Source organism: Anopheles coluzzii, chromosome 2 (genome assembly GCF_943734685.1).
Source record: "Anopheles coluzzii chromosome 2, AcolN3, whole genome shotgun sequence".
NCBI classification, from domain to species: Eukaryota; Metazoa; Arthropoda; class Insecta; order Diptera; family Culicidae; genus Anopheles; species Anopheles coluzzii.
The window spans coordinates 90,884,607-90,904,228 of record NC_064670.1 but is presented as its reverse complement, the minus strand read 5'-3'; the positions used below and the strand labels follow the sequence as shown (position 1 = coordinate 90,904,228).

General features: G+C 41.9%; 1 protein-coding gene across 3 annotated transcripts; it reads right to left on the bottom strand.

The window, feature by feature from the left end:
• Positions 1-611: 611 nt before the first annotated feature.
• Positions 612-15,275, bottom strand: LOC120950474 (D-aspartate oxidase). Of its 3 annotated transcripts, none has more exons than XM_040368528.2 (5): positions 15,170-15,275; positions 11,242-11,533; positions 1,743-1,866; positions 1,510-1,655; positions 612-1,308 (listed from the first exon to the last, which is right to left on the bottom strand). In XM_040368528.2, the coding sequence occupies exons 2-5, from the start codon at positions 11,427-11,429 to the stop codon at positions 762-764; spliced, it is 1,005 nt and encodes a 334-aa protein (XP_040224462.1). In that variant the 5' UTR covers positions 11,430-11,533; positions 15,170-15,275; the 3' UTR covers positions 612-761. The 3 variants fall into 3 exon arrangements, with proteins under 3 accessions (XP_040224462.1, XP_040224461.1, XP_040224463.1); XM_040368527.2 differs by having other exon boundaries at positions 14,979-15,238; XM_040368529.2 differs by lacking the exon at positions 15,170-15,275 and adding an exon at positions 14,519-14,540.
• Positions 15,276-19,622: the final 4,347 nt, after the last annotated feature.

Below are 19,622 nucleotides of genomic sequence, written 5' to 3'. Positions count from 1 at the left end.
CGTCCACAAGGACAGAGGAGACGTGGTAGGCCCAAACTGAGCTGGCAAGATTGCGTGGAGGCATCCGTCATTAAGGCCGAGATAACGGACTGACAGATGAAGACGCGAGACCGTGAGCGGTTACGGACGCTCCTGAGACAGGCCAGAACCGCAAAGTGGTTGTAGCGCCGGATAAGTAAGTAAGTAATATTTTGTTAATATAAAATCTCAATGATATTGTTCAATGAAAAGTTGTTTTGAAACTAATTAGTAAATATTACTGAAAGAGATGATGTTACAACGTTGGCATCAGGATTCTTTCTTTCTCTCAAAGCTACTGACAAATCTAACTATTGCAAGTGTTTTTTAAGCAGTCGTTTTTATTATTTTATGACGCAACAAAATCCGTCCCTTATTGTAGGCTTGATCGGGATCCTTCGGGAGTGCTCGGCCCGATCAGTGGTAGACGCTGACCACACAAAATATTTTCTGTGTCGTCCTCTTTTGGAAATTACAGGAATTACCACGGTACAATCGAATCGATCGTTAATAATTATTAACAGAGGAAATGAAAATGAAGGTATAATTTCTCAATAACTAACGAAACAATTTAATAAAATATTTTGCAGTAATAATTGTAAAAAAAATCTTCCTTATTTCTCTTACACTTTACCCGAAACGATACATTTTTCATACGATTTTCTTTCAGTTCTTTTTGGTTGCAATGATTACAATCGACCCCATTTCACCCCAATGCCCTCGCCTTTAAACTCCCTTTCCCCTTACAGTTTGCTATTGGTTTGCAGTGCTTCCCTTACCAGCTTCACCGCGTGCTTGGCCGTCCCCGGTGCCGTCGTCACACCATAGCCCCCATGGCCGTAGTTATGCACCACACGCACACTGCCATTCGCCGTCGGCAGCAGCTCCAGCTCCACGCGTACCGGATCGCGGTGCGGCCGGAGCCCGACCGATTCCCGCAGCACCGGCGCACCCTTCAGGCTCGGCAGCAGCGACTCGCACCGTTCGCGGATGGCGGCCGAATCGTGCCGCGAAACGTCCGTATTGTAGCTGTCGAAGTTACGGCAGCCCCCGAGCGTTACGCCCTCAAAGCCCGGTATGACGTACGTGTCGAAGTCCGCATAGAACGCCGTCTTCACCCAGGAGGCCCGCACCTTGATGACCTGACCGCGGATCGGCACCAGCTTATGGTCGTTGCACAGCCGCTTCGCCCCCAGACCGGTACAGTTCACGACCACGTCGTACTTGCCGCGCAGCTCCTGCAAGTTGTTCAGCGCCACGGTAACAATCCGTCCGCCATTGTCAAGAAACCTGGTGCGCAACAAAGGAGCAGAGAGGGAAAAAAACACACACACACAGCACGATATAACCCATTAATAATCGCTTCCTTTTGTGCCAGGACGGGGCCGGACCGGGAAAAGGGCAGGCCTTTCTCTCCCTCCCCCAGGACGACCTCGTAACTGTTCAATGCTCTCCGTCCGTTGTCGGCCCGATCCAATCAATACGACCTACCTTTCTGTGGCCCACGGCTGAAACAGCCGACACTCGGCAAGGATGGTGGTGAAGAACGACCCATACTTCCATTCGCCCGGACAGATGGTAAGCTCCTGCTCGGTCGCGGCACGGTACACGGGCAGGACCTTCTCGATGTAGTGATTCTATGGAGGCATAAAACCATTAACAATTAGTTTGCTGACATCTCTCCCCCCCCCCGCTCCCCTGGACCCCATTGCAATGGCCCTTACCCGTACAATGGCCGGATCTCGGCTGGAAAAAATGTACCCCGACATCTGGCACACACCGGCCCGGGCTGAATGTTCCGTCCGGCGCAGTTCGTCCCAGTGGCTGTACGCGTCTGAAATCCATTTCCTGTCGATGGGAGGTAGTGGTGGTGGTGGCGGTGGGTGAAGTAGAATCAATGTTGAATAGCGTCGATTAAAGGAAGGAATGCCCTGGTCGCCCCTCGCAAAACGCCCGGAAGGAAAGGAAATGACAGAACCAACCCCACTACTCGGCATGAAGAACTACGAGAGCCCCAAAGCAATAACGCCGACCGCATAAACTCCGGAAAGCAACAAATGAGTGAGGCGTACACGGCATAAAACCCGACGGCATAAAACATCAAACCCCAACACCTTTCACTGTCATAGGATGGGAGGGGATGGGGGTTAGTTTTAAAGAGGCTCGTGTTGAAGCAAGTCCTCTGCTAATGGAGCAGAGGGGAGACGTATAGATAGATTGTTCGATTTCCTCCCCTTTGAGCCTTATCGTGGATGAGGTCAGAAAGACAAAGTGCATTCTCAGGGGGGCGTTAACACTATTACACCGCTTGCAGTATAACTCAATATTAGGCATGCTTTCTGCCGTTTTCTACTAAAAGTTTCGCTGCAGCTTTGCACTTTTTTGTGTGTGTACATAATTTGTCCCATAAACCGAGGAGGCAACCGATCGATCCCTGCTCGGCTCCGCTAAGCCATTGTCGTGTCCTTTGTATGTAAATATTTACGCAAACTAAACTCACTCGCCACTAATAATGCACCTTTAGTAGACGAGCTGGAAGAGTGATGGCGGCAGAACTTACACGCGAAACGCTAGGTCAAAGCACCCTAGAGAGACCCTTGCTAGCTCTCGCCGCCAGCATATTTTAGGTTAGCGTTTTGACACAATACATCTACACACCACAGTGTATACGGGATGGCATGACTGAGGCACATTACACGAATCATCACGTTACTGACCAGGCTATTCCATCGGGAGAACACGCTAGCCGACACTTTAGTGCCAAAAAATGGAAAGAGGTGAAGAAGGTAGTAGTCAGTCGTTGCAACTTCCGGGTTCGTGCCTAATTGGGAGCTCCGGAAAAGTTCCAGTCAGTAGCGCTGGGACAAAAGGGAAGTAAGTGAAACGAGCGTTACTGTGAAGATTCAGCAAATGGTTTCATTCTGTTCAAAAACGGTGCGCAACATGTGTCGATAGTTTATAAGTGATCGAGAACACAGTGTTGGAACGTTGAGGAAGTTTATTTATGTTTCCGATTGTTCGAATCCAATTAGAGTTTTACCGAAGTTATATTAAAAATAAATAGACCTTCCGTTTTTTTTCGGAATAACTTTAATGCTTACGAATGCTCAACGCCGACGAAAGAAATCGATCCAATTGTTATCCGCCACTAGGCGTCTCCATTTCCTGCGAGTCGTTCCGAACCAATTCAACCTCAACGCAAAGACAAACAAATCAAAGCAACCAGTGCAAGGACGTCGCAACGTTATGCTGCGAGCCCCTCCTGGCCCCCGTGGCCGTGTGGCCTGAATATGAAAGTGTTCATCTGTCCCGGACTATCCCATTAGTAGCGCAGCGCCGAGGGACGGTCTCTTGTAGTGGTGTGGTGTCGTTTGGTTCGGGTCACCATATATATATTGTCCCATATCCCACTAAATGGTTTCGCTCAAGGGCTTCCTCTCGGCCATTCGAAACGCGTTACTGTCCCATCGATTATTTCGTTTTCTTTTCGTCATTTGTTTTCCCTCTGTTTTGCCTTCTTACGCATCGTGCTAGAAATCAATGCCAGAAGGTGATTAGTATCAGCACGTTTCGCTGGTTGACTCTTGTAGCAACAACCGCCAACGACTGGGAGGAAACAGGTCGAAGCAGGTTGAAACGGAACAGCTGGTTGCGAAATCGGTTTTGTTGCGGTGTTACGTTGGAGCTTGCTGTCAGCGGTTTAGTATTTTACAACTTCGCAGCCGACGCTGCGAATGATAACAATTCCGTCATCAAGTTTATTTTGCGTCAGTTTCATGTGATAATGGATGCGAAAGTCATGTCAGTTTGTGTATAGTTTATAGAGGTTACACATAGAACAGGATCACATTTTAAACACGTAGAAACACTCTAATTTGCAATCTGTAATAAATTGTTTTAAAATTAACATCAACAAATACAGCCAACACAATGTAGGATAAATACAATTTTTTTTGTAAAACTTTGAAATAATCCCGATTTATGTCAGACAAAGGAAATCAATATGATGACACGCTTAAATTAAAGCAAAACGATAAAATTTAATAATGTAGTAAATATTGTCAACTATCAGAAAATATCGCAATAGGATAAAAAATACTATTAGATGAAGGATAAGGATGGAAGGTTGGTCATACCGTGGTTGAAGCTTTCCAAACTAGAAGCCCTTGGACCGAGGATTAGCAAGGCAAAGCCCACATTGATGACGCCATTGTACGTTACCGCATGTCGCGTTGCGTAGGTACCGAAAAGGAAATTGCACATTTAATCTAGATCTAAAGAATAGTTCCGAACACTATAGTAGCGAACTGTTGTAGACACCAACCAATTCGATTTCCGAAAAAAAGCGATTTTCCGAGAAAAAGATTCTAATGATTAAGTGATTTGACTTAATAAGTGAGCGTGAAAAGACTGATCAGTCATGTATCTAAGCCATCTGACTAGTTGTTGGGTATTCACATCCTAGCTAAAGTCGTTCCAGGTCGGTATAGATCTCTTATGGCAAGCGATCAGCAAACATTTCAAGAAACGATTAAAAAGGCAGATTTTTGAAAGATGCTAGGATATTCTAATAGGTCATGTGAAAAATAATGCATAAACTAGATTAGACTTCTACCAAATGTTATAATACAGATAACTCTTATGTTATACTATAAACATACAACAGCATTTTTAACTCGTTTCATATTATTTGTATGAATATAGGGAACAATTTTATTTATTTTTTTACAAGGAAATAATGTATTTAAAACAATAATAATATTATGAAAAAAAATGATGATGACTTATTCAAAAGCACTACAAATTGGAATTTGATTTAACATAAATACTCTTCCTTGGAATAAAAGGCACCAGTAGATGTAATCTCACTATAAAACGGTGGAATAAAATTCCCAACCCCATTGCCCAAATAAATACAGGTAGTCCCCGAGATACACGGTACCTCTTATACGCGGATTCTGAGATACGCGGTTTTTTATTTGACACATCAATTGTAAAATACTAAATAATTTCCCTTTTGATCGAATGTTAAAAACCATTTCAAAAGGGTTAAAACTATTATATTCAGTCATAATCATATCAAATAATTAATTAATTGGCTAAAACCACCCCCTACTTGCAAAGTTGTAGGAAAATTAGTGATATTTAGGCTAGAAATCAAGAGATTCGACTTACGCGGAAATTTGAGATACGCGGTATTTTGCAGTCGTTTTCGGTGTTAACCGTTAACCGTGTATCTCGGGGACCGCTTATACAGGGTTTACCTAACCAATCTAGAGATGGGTTATGCGGATCGCACCCACGGTTCCGCTCCGGTTCCGGCAAGTATGATTCCGATTCCGATTCCAGAGAGAAGGAATCGCTAGTTCCACCGGAATCGTCCGGAATCGTCCGGAATCGTCCGGAATCGTCGGAATCGTCGGAATCGTCCGGAATCGTCGGAATCGTCGGAATCGTCGGAATCGTCCGGAATCGTCCGGAATCGTCTGGAATCGTGCGGAATCGTCGTAATCGTCCGGAATCGTCGGAACAGTCGGAATTGACCGGAATTGGCTGAAATCGCCCGGAATCGACCGGAATCGTCCGGAATCGTGCGGAATCGTAGTCAATCGATAGTAGTGAATAGTAGAGCCGATTCCGGTCGATTCCGACTGTTCCGACGATTCCAGACGATTCAAGTTCACGTTCCGGCCGCCGCGCATATGTCAATGCTGTCTGTCGTACATTTATGCCAGGAATGTCGCGCACTGAGTTCCTCAATATAGTTCGATATGGACGCTAGCATCTTGTGTTACTGTTTGTATCTATTTGTGTTAGGTTATGCACTGAATAAATGACATGAAATGAAATGGATTTCTGACGATTCCAGACGATTCCGGGCGATTCCGGGTGATTCCGGACGATTCTGGACGATTCCGGGCGATTCCGGGCGATTCCGGGCGATTCCGGGCGATTCCGAGGGATTCCGGGCGATTCCGAGCGATTCCGGGCCGGGATTCCAGACGATTCCGGACGGTTCCAACGACTCCGCACGATTCCGACGATTCCGACGATTCCAGACGATTCCGGACGATTCCGGGCGGTTCCGGCTTGTCGGATTGAACCTATCCTTCGGAACTGGGTCCGAAATTTGTTGGAATCGTCCGGATCCAGTTCCGCTTTTTTGTGCGTTTTGCCCAACTCTAAACCAATCGAGCATCGTGAAAGCGTTTCGGTCGCCGTAAATACTCATTACGGCGACGTAAACCCTCAATTGGGCAATGTCATTTCATTTCGAGCCTTGTAAAGTATGAATCAGGCATAGTAAAGAATGAAAGCGACATAAAAGGATTTTGGTAGCATCAGTATTGGTCGCAAAATTCTTAATTGCAAAAATCTTGGTCGCAATCTTCTTGGTCGCAAAATGTTTGATCGTAAAATTCTTGATCGCAAAGTTCTTGATCGCAAAACTCTTGATCTCAAAATTCTTGGTCGCAAAGTTCTTGATCGCAAGATTCTTGGTCGTAAAAATCTTGATCACAAACTTCTTGATCCCAAAATTCTTGGTCGTAAAACTCTCGCAAAATTCCAATGCCGGATCGGCTAGGTGAACCCTGTAATAGTCAAGCAAACCCTTCACTCCCATAGCTTGAGATGGCTCTTCTACGTTAAGCAACGAACTAAACAATGTCCAAAGTAGACAACTTCCATCATTCGCGCCGTAAATAATGTAAATAATTAGTTGCCCAAAATGCGATGGCATTCGGGACGGAAACTATTACCAACACTGCTTTCGCCAGCAACCAGTGCCGTTAGATTCGTCGAGGTGCCATTTTTCTAATCCACGCTGAATAACGCGTTGGATGCCTAATTTCAAACTTGTCTCAAACCCCCGCCCACTCTCCACAGCAATGTTGCCCCCCCCCCGCTCCACTCAAGCTGCAAACGCTTTTGCTTTATCGTGTGTTTATGGTGTGCAGTAAATATGGTGGTTTCGATGGACCCGTCGCCGGTTGCGGAAGCTACGGACGAAGGCGGAAGCGCGCGCACACACACTCTCTGCTAAAAATAGCTGGCCCAACGGGGCACAGGGGGTTTTGGGGGTAAAAAGCGCTGGCAAAAAGAACAACCAAGCATAAACTATGCGAACCACGGAAGAATGACCACTTGAAAAACGGGAACCCACGGGGTGGATGAGTAACGTGGTGAACGTATTGGAGAGCGCTCCCTTGCCCTGGTGCCGTTGGCGCAAAATTTCTCCTTTACCAACTTTTCGTACCAATCAGCTTTGCGTCGTGGTGTAAATTACGTAACTTAATGGAAAGAGAGAGAGGGGGAATAACAGTGGGTAGGAGGCCGTGTCACCTTGCTGCTTGCTTCCGTCGCTTGCTCACACTCGCCCCGCACGACAACGATACGCCACAATTGGCAAACGTGGCTGTCGGCTGTGGGTAGTTCCGCACAGGTGCAGCGTATACAGCGCATTAAAGAGACACCCACCAACCCCCCGCCAACCAGTTGGCAACGAAATCCTATCGATCGTGACCGCGTCTCGAAGCGGCGTCGTGTTCTCGACTCGCTCGACCTGACCCCGACCGAGCAAAGCAGGAAGAAGAAACCGGAGTTCCCTTTGGCTGCCTTCCACTCCTTCCTGTCTGGCCATAGCTTTCGACAGGTGTCTAATGGAGCGAATCACTGCACACGTACGGTTGATGTTGGTTCCATCATCGATTCCGACTCGATTCGCTTACCCACTTTCCGTTCGATCGGGGTTCGATATTGGTCGCCGATATGGACGAGCAGTTTAAATTTTGTAGCACACTTATCGATTTGTTTTTGTAATCGTTTCATACCACTGAGCAATTGGCTGAGGTATTAAATTTAAACTATCAGTATAGGATCTCTTATCATTTATCACACTGCATCATCGAAATCACTTACAGACGTTTCTTACTAATCCTATGTCAAAATATAATATTTAATCACTTTTTCTTCTAAGTACAACTATTTTTGCTTCATTTTTGTAGTTAAAATTCTTTCTAGAGTTTCTATAAATACTTGTGAGTTAAGTATTTCAACAAAATTAATTTATTAATTTTATTAAACAAAAATAATGTACTGCTAAGTATATACTACTTTACTTTGAGACAATTTCTTCGATCCAATCTTTAAACATTAAACATTAAATACATTAAATACAGAACTCAAGAAACCGTTAAGACAATTTCTCTTATCGAGCTTTCTATCTTCAATATGGTAAGAAACTAATTACAAACCATTGTACAATTCAATAAAAATGTTAAAAGATGTATGCTGTTCATTTCCACAAAAATAACTTATCCTGCACATCTTGTACAAAAAAAGGGATCTTATGAGCTTTTGTACAAAACAGTTAGTGTGAGGTAGTTATGTTAAAAGCAACAATGATCTCTCTCAGATTGATTTAAAATTACCTCCAGGTCCACGTCTTGTCAAGATGAATTTATAGGATCTTTTCATTTTTGCATCTTTTCGACATTTTTAAATATAACAAAACCTTTTTTTTTATTTAACTGCTCAATTCATGAAATGTTGTACAAATGATGCCATCGTCTTTAGATAAAGTAAGAGACTCTCCTTCTTCTTCTTCTTTGGCACAACAACAACCGCTGTCGGTCAAGGCCTTGCCTGTACACACTAGTGAAGTGAGCTTGGCTTTCAGTGACTTATTGTTACCATAGCAGGATAGTCAGTCCTACGTATGGGGGGACGCGGTCTATTCGGGACTTGAACCCATGATGGGCATGTTGTTACGTCGTACGAGTTGACGACTGTACCACCAGACCGGCCCTATTAAGAGACTCTATTAAAGATTTAAAGCTAAAACACGATGTACACATGTTCTCCTGACTCAGGAGTCCTGAGATATACCTTGAGACAAATAATTGACCAGCAATGGAGTTTAACTAGGTTAATAACAAAAACAATAAAATACACGATTTATGGTTAAAACCATTCTAATTTCAAAAGATACTTCAAAAATGTTTAGTATATTATGCAATCCTAAAAATTATGGATGAAATTGCAGAAATTGCTTCTTGAGTTTATCATAAAAATTAAGATATTTCCTATAGACAATACACAATCTACAATAAATAGAAAATAAATAGACAGTTAGTAATATATATGATTTAATTCTGAAGTTGAGCCGGTCTGGTGGTACAGTCGTCAATTCGTACGACCAGTGTTGCGAACGGTGACGTTCATCGACATAAAATTGTAAACATTCATTCGATTTGAAGCTTCCAATTCCCATCTCTCTCTGTCAAATGATTCCCGTCAAAAAATGTCATTTGACATGAAGACATTTTCAAGATACATTCATTTGACATTCGCCAACCTGTATGAATCGTGAACTGTGTCGTATTGCAAACGGCCGTATTCATGTCAAACAGAGCGTGCGGTGCAAAGGCTTTCATTTCACTAGTTTTTGCTATTTCACTAGAATTCAGCGACGATACACTTCATAATCCTCCGATCGTATCGATTTGTGTTGTTCAAAAAATGTCAAATGACATTCAGAGTACATTGTTTACATTTCATGTCATTGCATCAGCCCTGACGGTAGCGACACGAATGAATTTCGTTTAATGACAGTCGTGTCGTGGAAGCATTGAATGTCATCAGCCAAAAATTATTTTGACCGGCTGTTTACGGTGACTGTCATGAAAAATGTCAACAGTTAACAACACTGCGTACGACTTAACAACATGCCCGTCATGGGTTCAAGCCCCGAATAGACCGTGCCCAAATCCTGCTAGGACCTCCTACCATAGTAGGACTGACTATCCTGCTATGGTAACAAGAAGTCACTGAAAGCCAAGCTCACTTCACTAGTGGGTACAGGCAGGCCTTGACCGACAACGGTTGTTGTGCCAATGAAGAAGAAGAAGAATATATATGATTTAAATACTGTTCTGTACCGTACATCCCAAAGTCTTTACCACCGGTGCATAGTCCCAGTCTATTCAACTTTGAATTAACACTTTCTTCATTCAAACATAAACCTAAACGTACCAAGTGTCTCTTAAGGCCGGGCTACATTGATCGTACTCCCAAGTGTAATTTCGATTTTCACTAGCGCATCTGGCGGCGGCTGGTGGAAGCTTTTTTTGGTCATCGAGGGAATGGACCTGCCGGATCTCAAAATTTAGTAGTTTTTCCATCGTTTTCCATTGCAAAAATGGATGCAATGCGTGCAAGACATGTGTATCTACGTTTTACAAAACTTTTCTCCTCCGATTTAAGTAAAAAACATGGAAAATGAACGTATTTTCTGGAGCGGCACCAAATTGTTTGACAAAATGCTTCGGTCAGCCGCCGCCAGATGCGCTAGTGAAAATCGAAATTACACTACGGAGTACGATCAATGTAGCCCGGCCTTTAGGTCGAAAAAAAATTGATTTTGCTAACCGAACTGCACGTCAATCAATAAGTCACGAGTAGCCCAGCAAGTTATCAAAATAGAAGCTACAGACACTGGTGCAATCTTGAAACCATACCAAACCAAACATTCTCCAAACCAATTCCATCGAACTAAACCGAACGGTTGGTAATTTAAATAAAGCATCAAGGATGTCTGTTCATCGGAGTTCCGACGTTCAACGCATGATGCCGTGCTGGCCATCGATATGGTAAAGTGATTTAACCCCCTCTCCGTCACTCCCTGTGTCCTGCTTTCGACACTTTTCCATGCTACTAATCGTTCGACAGCCGTCGTAGAGGAAAACACGGCTGGCAACAAGGACTAGTGGATGAAAAATTAAACCGTTCCTCACGCACCAAAAGACTTTGACGTTGACGAAAATGAAAAATGATGGCAACATGATGGGCTCCAACCACCGGTGGTCACCACTTTGAACCAAACGGGCAAGTGGACTACAGTGGCGGCAGTATACTGAGCTACTCTTGCTGTTGTAATAAAAGGTTTTCATTAAGGAAAACGTGCGGTTTTCCCTGATACACGGGTAGCAATACAAGCACAGCCTTATATCACACCTAGTGTTCGCAAAAGAGAAATACATGAAACATAATTTAAAAACCCATCCTTTACTCTGTCATCCTGCGCTGTAAAACAATCAGGAGCGAAAACGATAGTGTGAGTCAATGGACCGTCGTCGACCCGGGGTCGAGTGTGAAAATGGGTTCAACGTTTCCGCCCCTCATGGACCGACTTCGCGTTTCCACCCTCCCCTAGCTGTTTACCTGGTTATTTCCTCGGTCGGGCCGGAAAAGCTGGTTCCGGGGCGAAATAGGCCAGCCGCAACGTCGCTGCACGTGTCCTGCTCGAACCGATCCGAGAGTATGGTGACATTGGCGTTCCGCATCTCGCGCTGTAGCTCCAGTGCGGTCGTCAAACCGACGACACCGGCCCCGACGACGCATATATTCATTGTCGATAAGGTTTTTTTTTTGCGCCCACCGTTCACCAAGTCCACTGGATTGTGATCCACCGTCCGTCCAAGGATATGGTTGAAGCTGACGGAAAGCTATACACCTGCAATGTAGGAGGAGAAAGAGAGCCCAAGCACCAAACACATTAAACAACCCACCAAGGAGTGCAAATGGGAAAGCGGGACAGACAATCGGGGTGGATTGGGAGGAATAGTTTCCTATCGATTTGTGGTCGGTTGGTTGATACACCAGCTGAGTGTACTGCTAAACTCGGTTTAGCACCACCGGGTTGTCGGTTGGATGTTGCTATCTTGATGTCCTGTTTTCGTTCTCGGTGCCGCCGTAGCCCAAATTCGAACCGATTTTATTATAGATTTCAATAGAATCAGCCAGGCAACGGCGGCAGCTCGTAACATACGCTATGGAGCAAGGTCGATTTTCCAAATATAAACTAGCAATAAATGGAAGCTACATATTGCTATGTGGAAACCCGCAACAACCAAACAGCACTAAGGCAAGGATGGTGGTGAAATTTGGAAGCCTTTTTTTACGGGGAACACATTTATGATTGTACAATCATTTGGTCAATATTGCGCACGTGACATTTTGTTACTGTAGGCAACTGTAGGGACGTACTATAGTAATAATATTAATTTTATTTTTATTTTATAATATTTTAAATGCTAGAACAACGACAAGAAATTAATACAGAGTCATTAAATCATTATCTTGTGCAGCACTTCACGACCAACCGTATTATTGGTCATATTGAATTATCATATAATTTTTTGAGTAGTATGCGGTTTGCAGATTAACAAAGAAACTGTCAAATAAAAGGTGATGTCACTAGCACCCCTATCCATCAAATTTAAAACTCGATGACCTTAACGAACATATACTAATAGTGCACAAAATTTTCTAGCTTTGTGAGTGATCACAATATGATGACAGCTACACAGTATGTTAGCAAAATTCCCCTTGTTGATTGCAACACTCCCCTATATGATTGCAAACTTCCACAGCTTGCATGCAACATTCCCCTACCGATTTGTAACATTCCCCTGAGTGATTGAACTATTCCCTTATATGATTCGAAACCCTGTAAGTTACAGTCTACAATTCGCTTCAGGGATTAACTAATGTTTTTTTACAACCAGGAATAGAATCTACAACAAATACACTTTTGGGTAGATTGAATTATTAACATTCATTCCCCAAGACGGGTTCGAAGGGATTTATCGTACCATTGCAACTGATGCAACCCAAAATTAAATCATCCCGTGACTTCATCCAATCCTCGCCAATGCACTGCCATGCGTAGTACTCCGTGCCAGGACGGACTGGTTCTTATCCAGATGAAATCAATTACAAGTTTAATATTTAATTGTATTATAAAAATTCATTTGATACAAACTATATTTTCAGAATATTTTTCTTCAATAAAATCTTTTCCAACGACACAACGAATGAGGATTTGTTTTTATTTTTTTTCTCTATATATCTTTGATACTACTTTGCCCCTGGGTTAATACAGACTGCTCACATGAATTCTTCTACCAGATTTCAAACTTGATACAAAAAACTAGTTTGAAAAAAGTCAAATCTCTTAATGGTGGAACGTAATACCGAACCGAAAGAGGGTTAAAATTATAATTTTTGTATTACGTAATTTATGGATAGCCCCTAGAAATGATTTCATTGAAATTAATTTCTATGGTAAAGTGTAGTATGGTATATTCATTTTCAACACTCATTGCGCTCTTTAAATCTTAAATTGGTTATTGAAAAGGTAATAAAACAATTTTTAGAAGTAGGTCGACGATACTAAATTCATTGTTGCTAAATTTGACCACTAAGTTAAAATGTATGACAGTGTGTCCAAATGTTTGGTTCCAAGGCACACATTTTGCCTCGCTGCTATCAATTTTTATCTCTACAGCATACATTTTTGACTGTAGGTCAGTATTGTTATTTACCATGTTTCCAAGCTGCATTTGTGAGTCCTAAAATGAGTCAATGCTATTCACATAATCAATAATGCAATAAATTGTAATCTAAGTATTACAACAACAAAAAACTATGTGATTAAAATAGTATCTTGTTTTTAGCTTTTTCAATGTATATTTGTCATGTATGCTGAGGTGGCATACATTTTAAAGTATCAATAATACTGTGAAAATTTGTTATAAAAATGTATCTAATACGTCACAAAAAATATAAGCTTACATACTTTTATTCACTTTAGTAACATTTATTAAGTGTAATAAATTAATTTTCATTTCTTCTAGATGCCAACATTGGCTGCTTTGTGCCAAAATAGTCAAACATTTATGCACACCATTGAATGTTGGTACCTTATAGACAAACATTGAAGCACATAATTAAAATTAGAATCTCAATTTAACGGCGACGATAGTAAGTTTAATGAACAATCATGATATTGTACAAACAGTCCATTTATTGTAGACGCACAAATTTAATTGATATTACAAAGCCGCATTCTAAAACAGTACAGCTAATGTAACACTAAATATATGGCGGCAGCAGTTATACCAAATTCTCCCGCCATCTTCATCATTTTCTTGAAGAATTCAGGGATAAAATAAACTATCAAACTACATGTACCAATTAAACGTTTGCGCATTCTAGCGCCATTACTTCTTGGCTCAAGATCTCACCTTGATGCCATGTCTACCACAAACTATTTACATGTTAAAGTAACATGCTAAACAATTAAAAATCACAACACAAACAAATTAATAGACGGGGCTCATACCTCCATTTGGCAGAGTTCCATTCTTATAAAGGTTACTAAAGTGCTGTGCGGCAGCTGCAGTACGGCATGATTTGTTTTGTCTGGTAAAATATAAGCACAATCTATTTGTTACTGATAGGTGGGGTCCGAAAATGGCACATGCTTCCTTTTCAGAACGATTCCATTTCATTTCTTGCTCTACGAATAGAAATAGAACTGAGAAGACGTATAAAACCTAGCAAAACAATTCATTCATCGGATTAGAACAATTCGTGGAAAAGGTTTTCCCAACACACAAACACACACACACACACTATTGCAACACAGCTTCACCTTCTGCACGGGGGAAAATGTAAGACACTATGCCACACAATGCCTCCTCCACTGAAACCGATCACTTACAATCCGATATGAATCATATGGCCTTGCCATTGAAATCAACAGCTGGTTGAAGTGAGTGAGGGACTTTTTGTTTTTTGTTTTTCATTCGCTTCCTCGCACCGTTAGTTTGCGCGTTATTTCTGTTATTAGAATCCACCACAGAGGGAACAGGTTGCATCTCTTGCGTAATCACCGGCAGGGAGACCAACGGAACGCACTCGCTCTCAAACCCTTTTCTCGGCATCGCGGGGCAAACAGCACTCCCACCGAGAGTGGAAAAGAGCGAGACTTGACAGCTTTGCTCTCACGTAGACAGAGCATTTGTCGCAAGCACACGCACGCACGCACGCACGAAGTATCGGCGCAAAAATAATTTTCTCCGCACTGAGGGAAATTATTTTTATATACCCACCTGAGGGATCGGTCTCTATTTTTCCTCTTCCGTCACTAATGGCAACGACCTAACTCACGCAGCAGCTTCAGCCTTTGATTGTGTAACTTTACGCGATACGCAACACGCTGCGTTCAAGCGCGATTCGTTGGTGGATGCTGCAACGGCGACAATGGCGAAACTGTGGTTGGCCTGCCACCTTTCCAACGTACCTGTACAGACGAAGCTGAAGCATGCAGCCGGTCGAGAAGCTGGAACGGGACTGGTCGATTCGACAACGATAGGGCGATTACGCGGTTAGTGTGAGTGAAGCAGCTCGCGTACTTCGCACACAGTTTGCGATAAGACGAACCGGGAAGCAATAGACATACACCCGGGAGGATTCTTCGAGGCAAACAAAAGTCAGCCGGCGCAAAATCATAAGCAATCAAACGCACACACCAAGATGGATCGCCGTCGTTGGCTTTTGCATTGATAAGAGGAGCAGCGGTTAAATGGTATTTGTCGAGCATGGTTCTGTTTAACAAAATTTAAGAGCCGCTGGACAGATGGAAACGGTTAGGGGTCAAGGATTTATTACTACCCCGCCTGTATGAGGCCATTATCTAATCGGGTACTCGATTGGTCATAGCGGTAGCGTGTCAATCGATTGCCACTTTGTCTATTCGCGCTTTGGACATATACGAGCTTGGCCATGGAAAGCAGGGGTCTTATTTTACATTTTTAAATAGATTTTAAATTCATTATTTCTAACCTTTTCACAACGGATTGATTGGAGCATTTGTTTTGTAATTTAATTATTAACAATTGGAACTCTTCAAACCAGGGCAACAATTTGACATGTCGCGAAAGGAACGTGATGGTGAAGCCGGAACGGGAAGGTGATGTAACTCTAATATTTCTCAAATTACGCGAACTGTTAATTTTCAATGGGAAAGCAATCACAACATGCCGACGCTGACACGGGAAGAATTGGATTTCAAACGCTTCCACCATCTGCGAAGGGCAATCTCATCCCCCCCTTAAAATGGCTGGCCCGATGTACAGGGATTCCGATCAAATTATGCTTTCTGCGAATCCATACTATGATTGCGCGCACACCGAGTTTGCTACAAACTCCATCACTAGCAACAACAGTGGCTGTCTGTGTCGGTGTAGAAATGTGCCAGCATATGAGCGGCATGTTTGATCGGTCACTCAAGATTTTGCGATCCATTCCATTGCATTCCCACATCTCGTCGCACAGCCGGCAGGTAAATTGTAGCGTACTGCACTGCTGCTTTGACCTCTTCCGCAGCCGGTTGACGGCGCACCGGTAGATGATACGTCCCAAAATTGGGTGGCCTTCATACCCCGGTTCATGCGCCAAATGTGTGTCAGCTTCGAAGCCAAACAAATCAACCAAATGGCATTTTCCTGTACAAAACACGCCTCTGCACCTTTGCTGCAATGTACATCCATACTAGGGCGGGTGATCTCCATCCACAGTTTCTCCTATTCTCCTCCCCCTCTTCCTATCCTCCGGAAATGACGGTTATTGACAAAACGACTGGATGGGTAGACAGCGTTAGACAGCGACAGCACTGCACAGGCCAGAGCTTGGTGCGATGACGATTCACCGACGCGGCGAACAAAAAAAATGAGCTGAATGAAGGCGCGCAAGTACGCGCGCGACAGTAACAACACGTTGATTGATTTACCATTCTCCTATTCCCTGTGTCGTCTGCTGTCCGCCTTCCGAGTGATTGCATCTAGTCGGGTCCGTGATTTTGGATGGTGATGATGATGGTGCCTTGTTGTTTATTGAAATGCTTGTTCAATGATGGATAAATAATCGTGTTCCTATTATTTGTTGGCATTTTTGCGACAGCCCCATACATTCTCCCCAACAACTGCGGCCAGAATGTGCAAAGCAGGAAAAGAGGTTTACAACCTTCTATGACGGTATTGTTGGCGTGCGTTTGGAAACACGTGTGTGTGTGTAATGGTCAATGATCCGAACGAAAATCTACACACATCATAAGGAACTGTAACCAAAAGCACAAGCCAATCCAAGCAAGCGCGTAGTCAACCAGTAATCGAAAATGCTAATAAATATTAAAGAGGAACGCTATTTTTAAATAATTTTGTCTATCGCACGCGGAGATTTAAATTTAGAGTCGAAAAAATGTCCAACCGACCAAAACCCCCAACACACAGCTCAAACTGTCACCACACGTTAACCCCGGCTCAACACTGTGCGCGCGTCACCGGAATCGATGAGGGAATGATTTAAGAACAAAACGCGTACAAAACGTGGCCGTGGCCGTGGCTCCACTGGTTGAACAATTTACTGACGTTCGTTTTGTATCTTCGACAAATGTAAGTCCCCAGCAAAATAGCGACAAACGTAAGATAAAGATTTTTACAGTCAGTCCAAACAGTATTCGTCCAGCTGAATATTTTGCAGAAAAGGCGAATTATGGCCGCAATAGGCATGGGACGGTAAAAGTAATCATGGGGTTTGAAAAAGGGACTATCAATACACACGTATTGCTATAAAATAAGCATTTAAATAGTGCAATAACAATTAAATTCATTTAAAAAAAACTAAAAAAAAGTCGTCTGATTGGTTCGCAAAAAATATTCGTCTATCAGACTTTTGGCGTAATATGCGTATGAAAACAAAGGTTATGGAATCAAAAAATGTCCTAATCTTGTTTCTTATTGCATTTATGACTATTGGTGACTACTTGCACAACGCAAAAACTCATTTGAACCTTTAAAAAGGCGTATTTTTGATCCACTCATCCTACAAGACTTGTTCCAATTATTCTCTAGTAGAAAGATTGCATTTCTGGGCCACGTGATCAAGTTCCATTGAAAAATGGCAAATGATATCATATTAGGAGTCTACTAAATTATTTTCATCAGTTAAGTTTCAGCTGGTTTGGTGTTTTGGGCAAATGACAATGCTCTGTATGTTCTCCCGCTCGACTGTTCTTGAAACATGAGGTAATTTTTAAGTACAATTTCTCAGAACTGGCACCCAAAGTACTTAAAAACTGAAAACATATATTTCCCCATCTCGTTTCCTATCAAATTGAATAATTTTTCTAGTTCACCTTTGCTCAATGAACCCTGGTATCATGACACCACGGTGCTACCGTTACACGAGATTTTGTTGCTACATCTTAGTAGACTGTTTTCGCTATACTAGACGGCGGCCGTATGACCTTCACGAGTTATACTTGATTTAATATGTTAGTACAGCCTAATTTGAAATGAATTTTTGAATTATTTGATGCTCCGTACCAGTTTTGGCCACTTTCTGCGTGTGGTATTATTCAAACAAAAAATGTTTGTAACAACTAACCCATTCAAGCCATAACATGACCAGCTACAATGAAAGGCAGTGTGACCCATCAACCAAATGTGACCCATATCTTTTCCTGATCTTATTGGCCATCATAAAATGCACTGATTTCACGGTAATATTTGATTTTTTGGACATTAAACTGCTTCTTTTGTTAGATTAACCGTCAAGGATGGCTGCTTACATTACAGTATGTCACACAATTAGTGTCAGAAAATGGCCAAACGCAGATCAAATGAAGGAAAGAGGCCTCCCACACATTTTGTAACCTTCTAAAATGGATAGGATAGGTTATGCATAGGATTAAGATACGATTTTCGCCATCATGCTCCATTCATTTAACTCCCCTGCCTTTAGTGCCTCACTGACCGCTCGAAGTGCAATTGAAACAACAGAAATGCATTAATTTAGATCGAAGTAACTAGCTGATTGATAATAATAAATTTAGTCACGTCTAACGTAGTGCTTGGCCTGCGTAAATGATTAAAAAGTCTGATAGACGAATACTTTTTGGGCGACCAACAAACAACTTTTTTTTAGTTTTTTATTTTGTATTTTGGTTGCTAGTGCACTATTTAAATGCTTATTTTTTAGCAATACGTGTGTATTGATAGATCCTTTATCAAACCTCATCATTACTTTTATCGTCCCGTACGTATTGCGGTCATAATTCGTCTTTTTCTGTAAAATATTCAGCTAGACGAATATTTTTTGGACTGACTGTATATGATTTCTACACTTATTCGCTGTGGTGCAGGTATGTTAATCTCTTTTGGTAGGCAAGCGATGTATACAAGTGCACCTTTCCATGCATCGTTATCGATAACAAAAAGAAAAAAGAAAGTTCACAATTTTCAGATGAATCAGATCAAACCAAGGAATTTTACACGGCCAATTTTTCCATTTTGACGTGAGAGATGATCATCTACGTTTTATCTTTTTGTGTAAAATACAAATCCACACTAGGTATATATTTACTACAAAGGATGTAATCAGTCTTATAAAACTTAACTAGAAACTAGAAAGGCTAGTGTTAATCATTTACGATTTACATATGTTTTATAATGTAAAAGTTGTTAATAGTCCATTATTCAATAAATAATGATTACAATAATTGTAATATTATATTAATAATAATAATAATTATTATTATTATTATTTTTATAATTGTAATAATAATAATAATAATAATAATAATAATAATAATAATAATAGCAAGATGACAAAGCAATAATAATAATAGCAAGACGACAAAGCAATAATAATAATAATACCCTCATGAATAAAAAAAATTATAACAACGATAATAA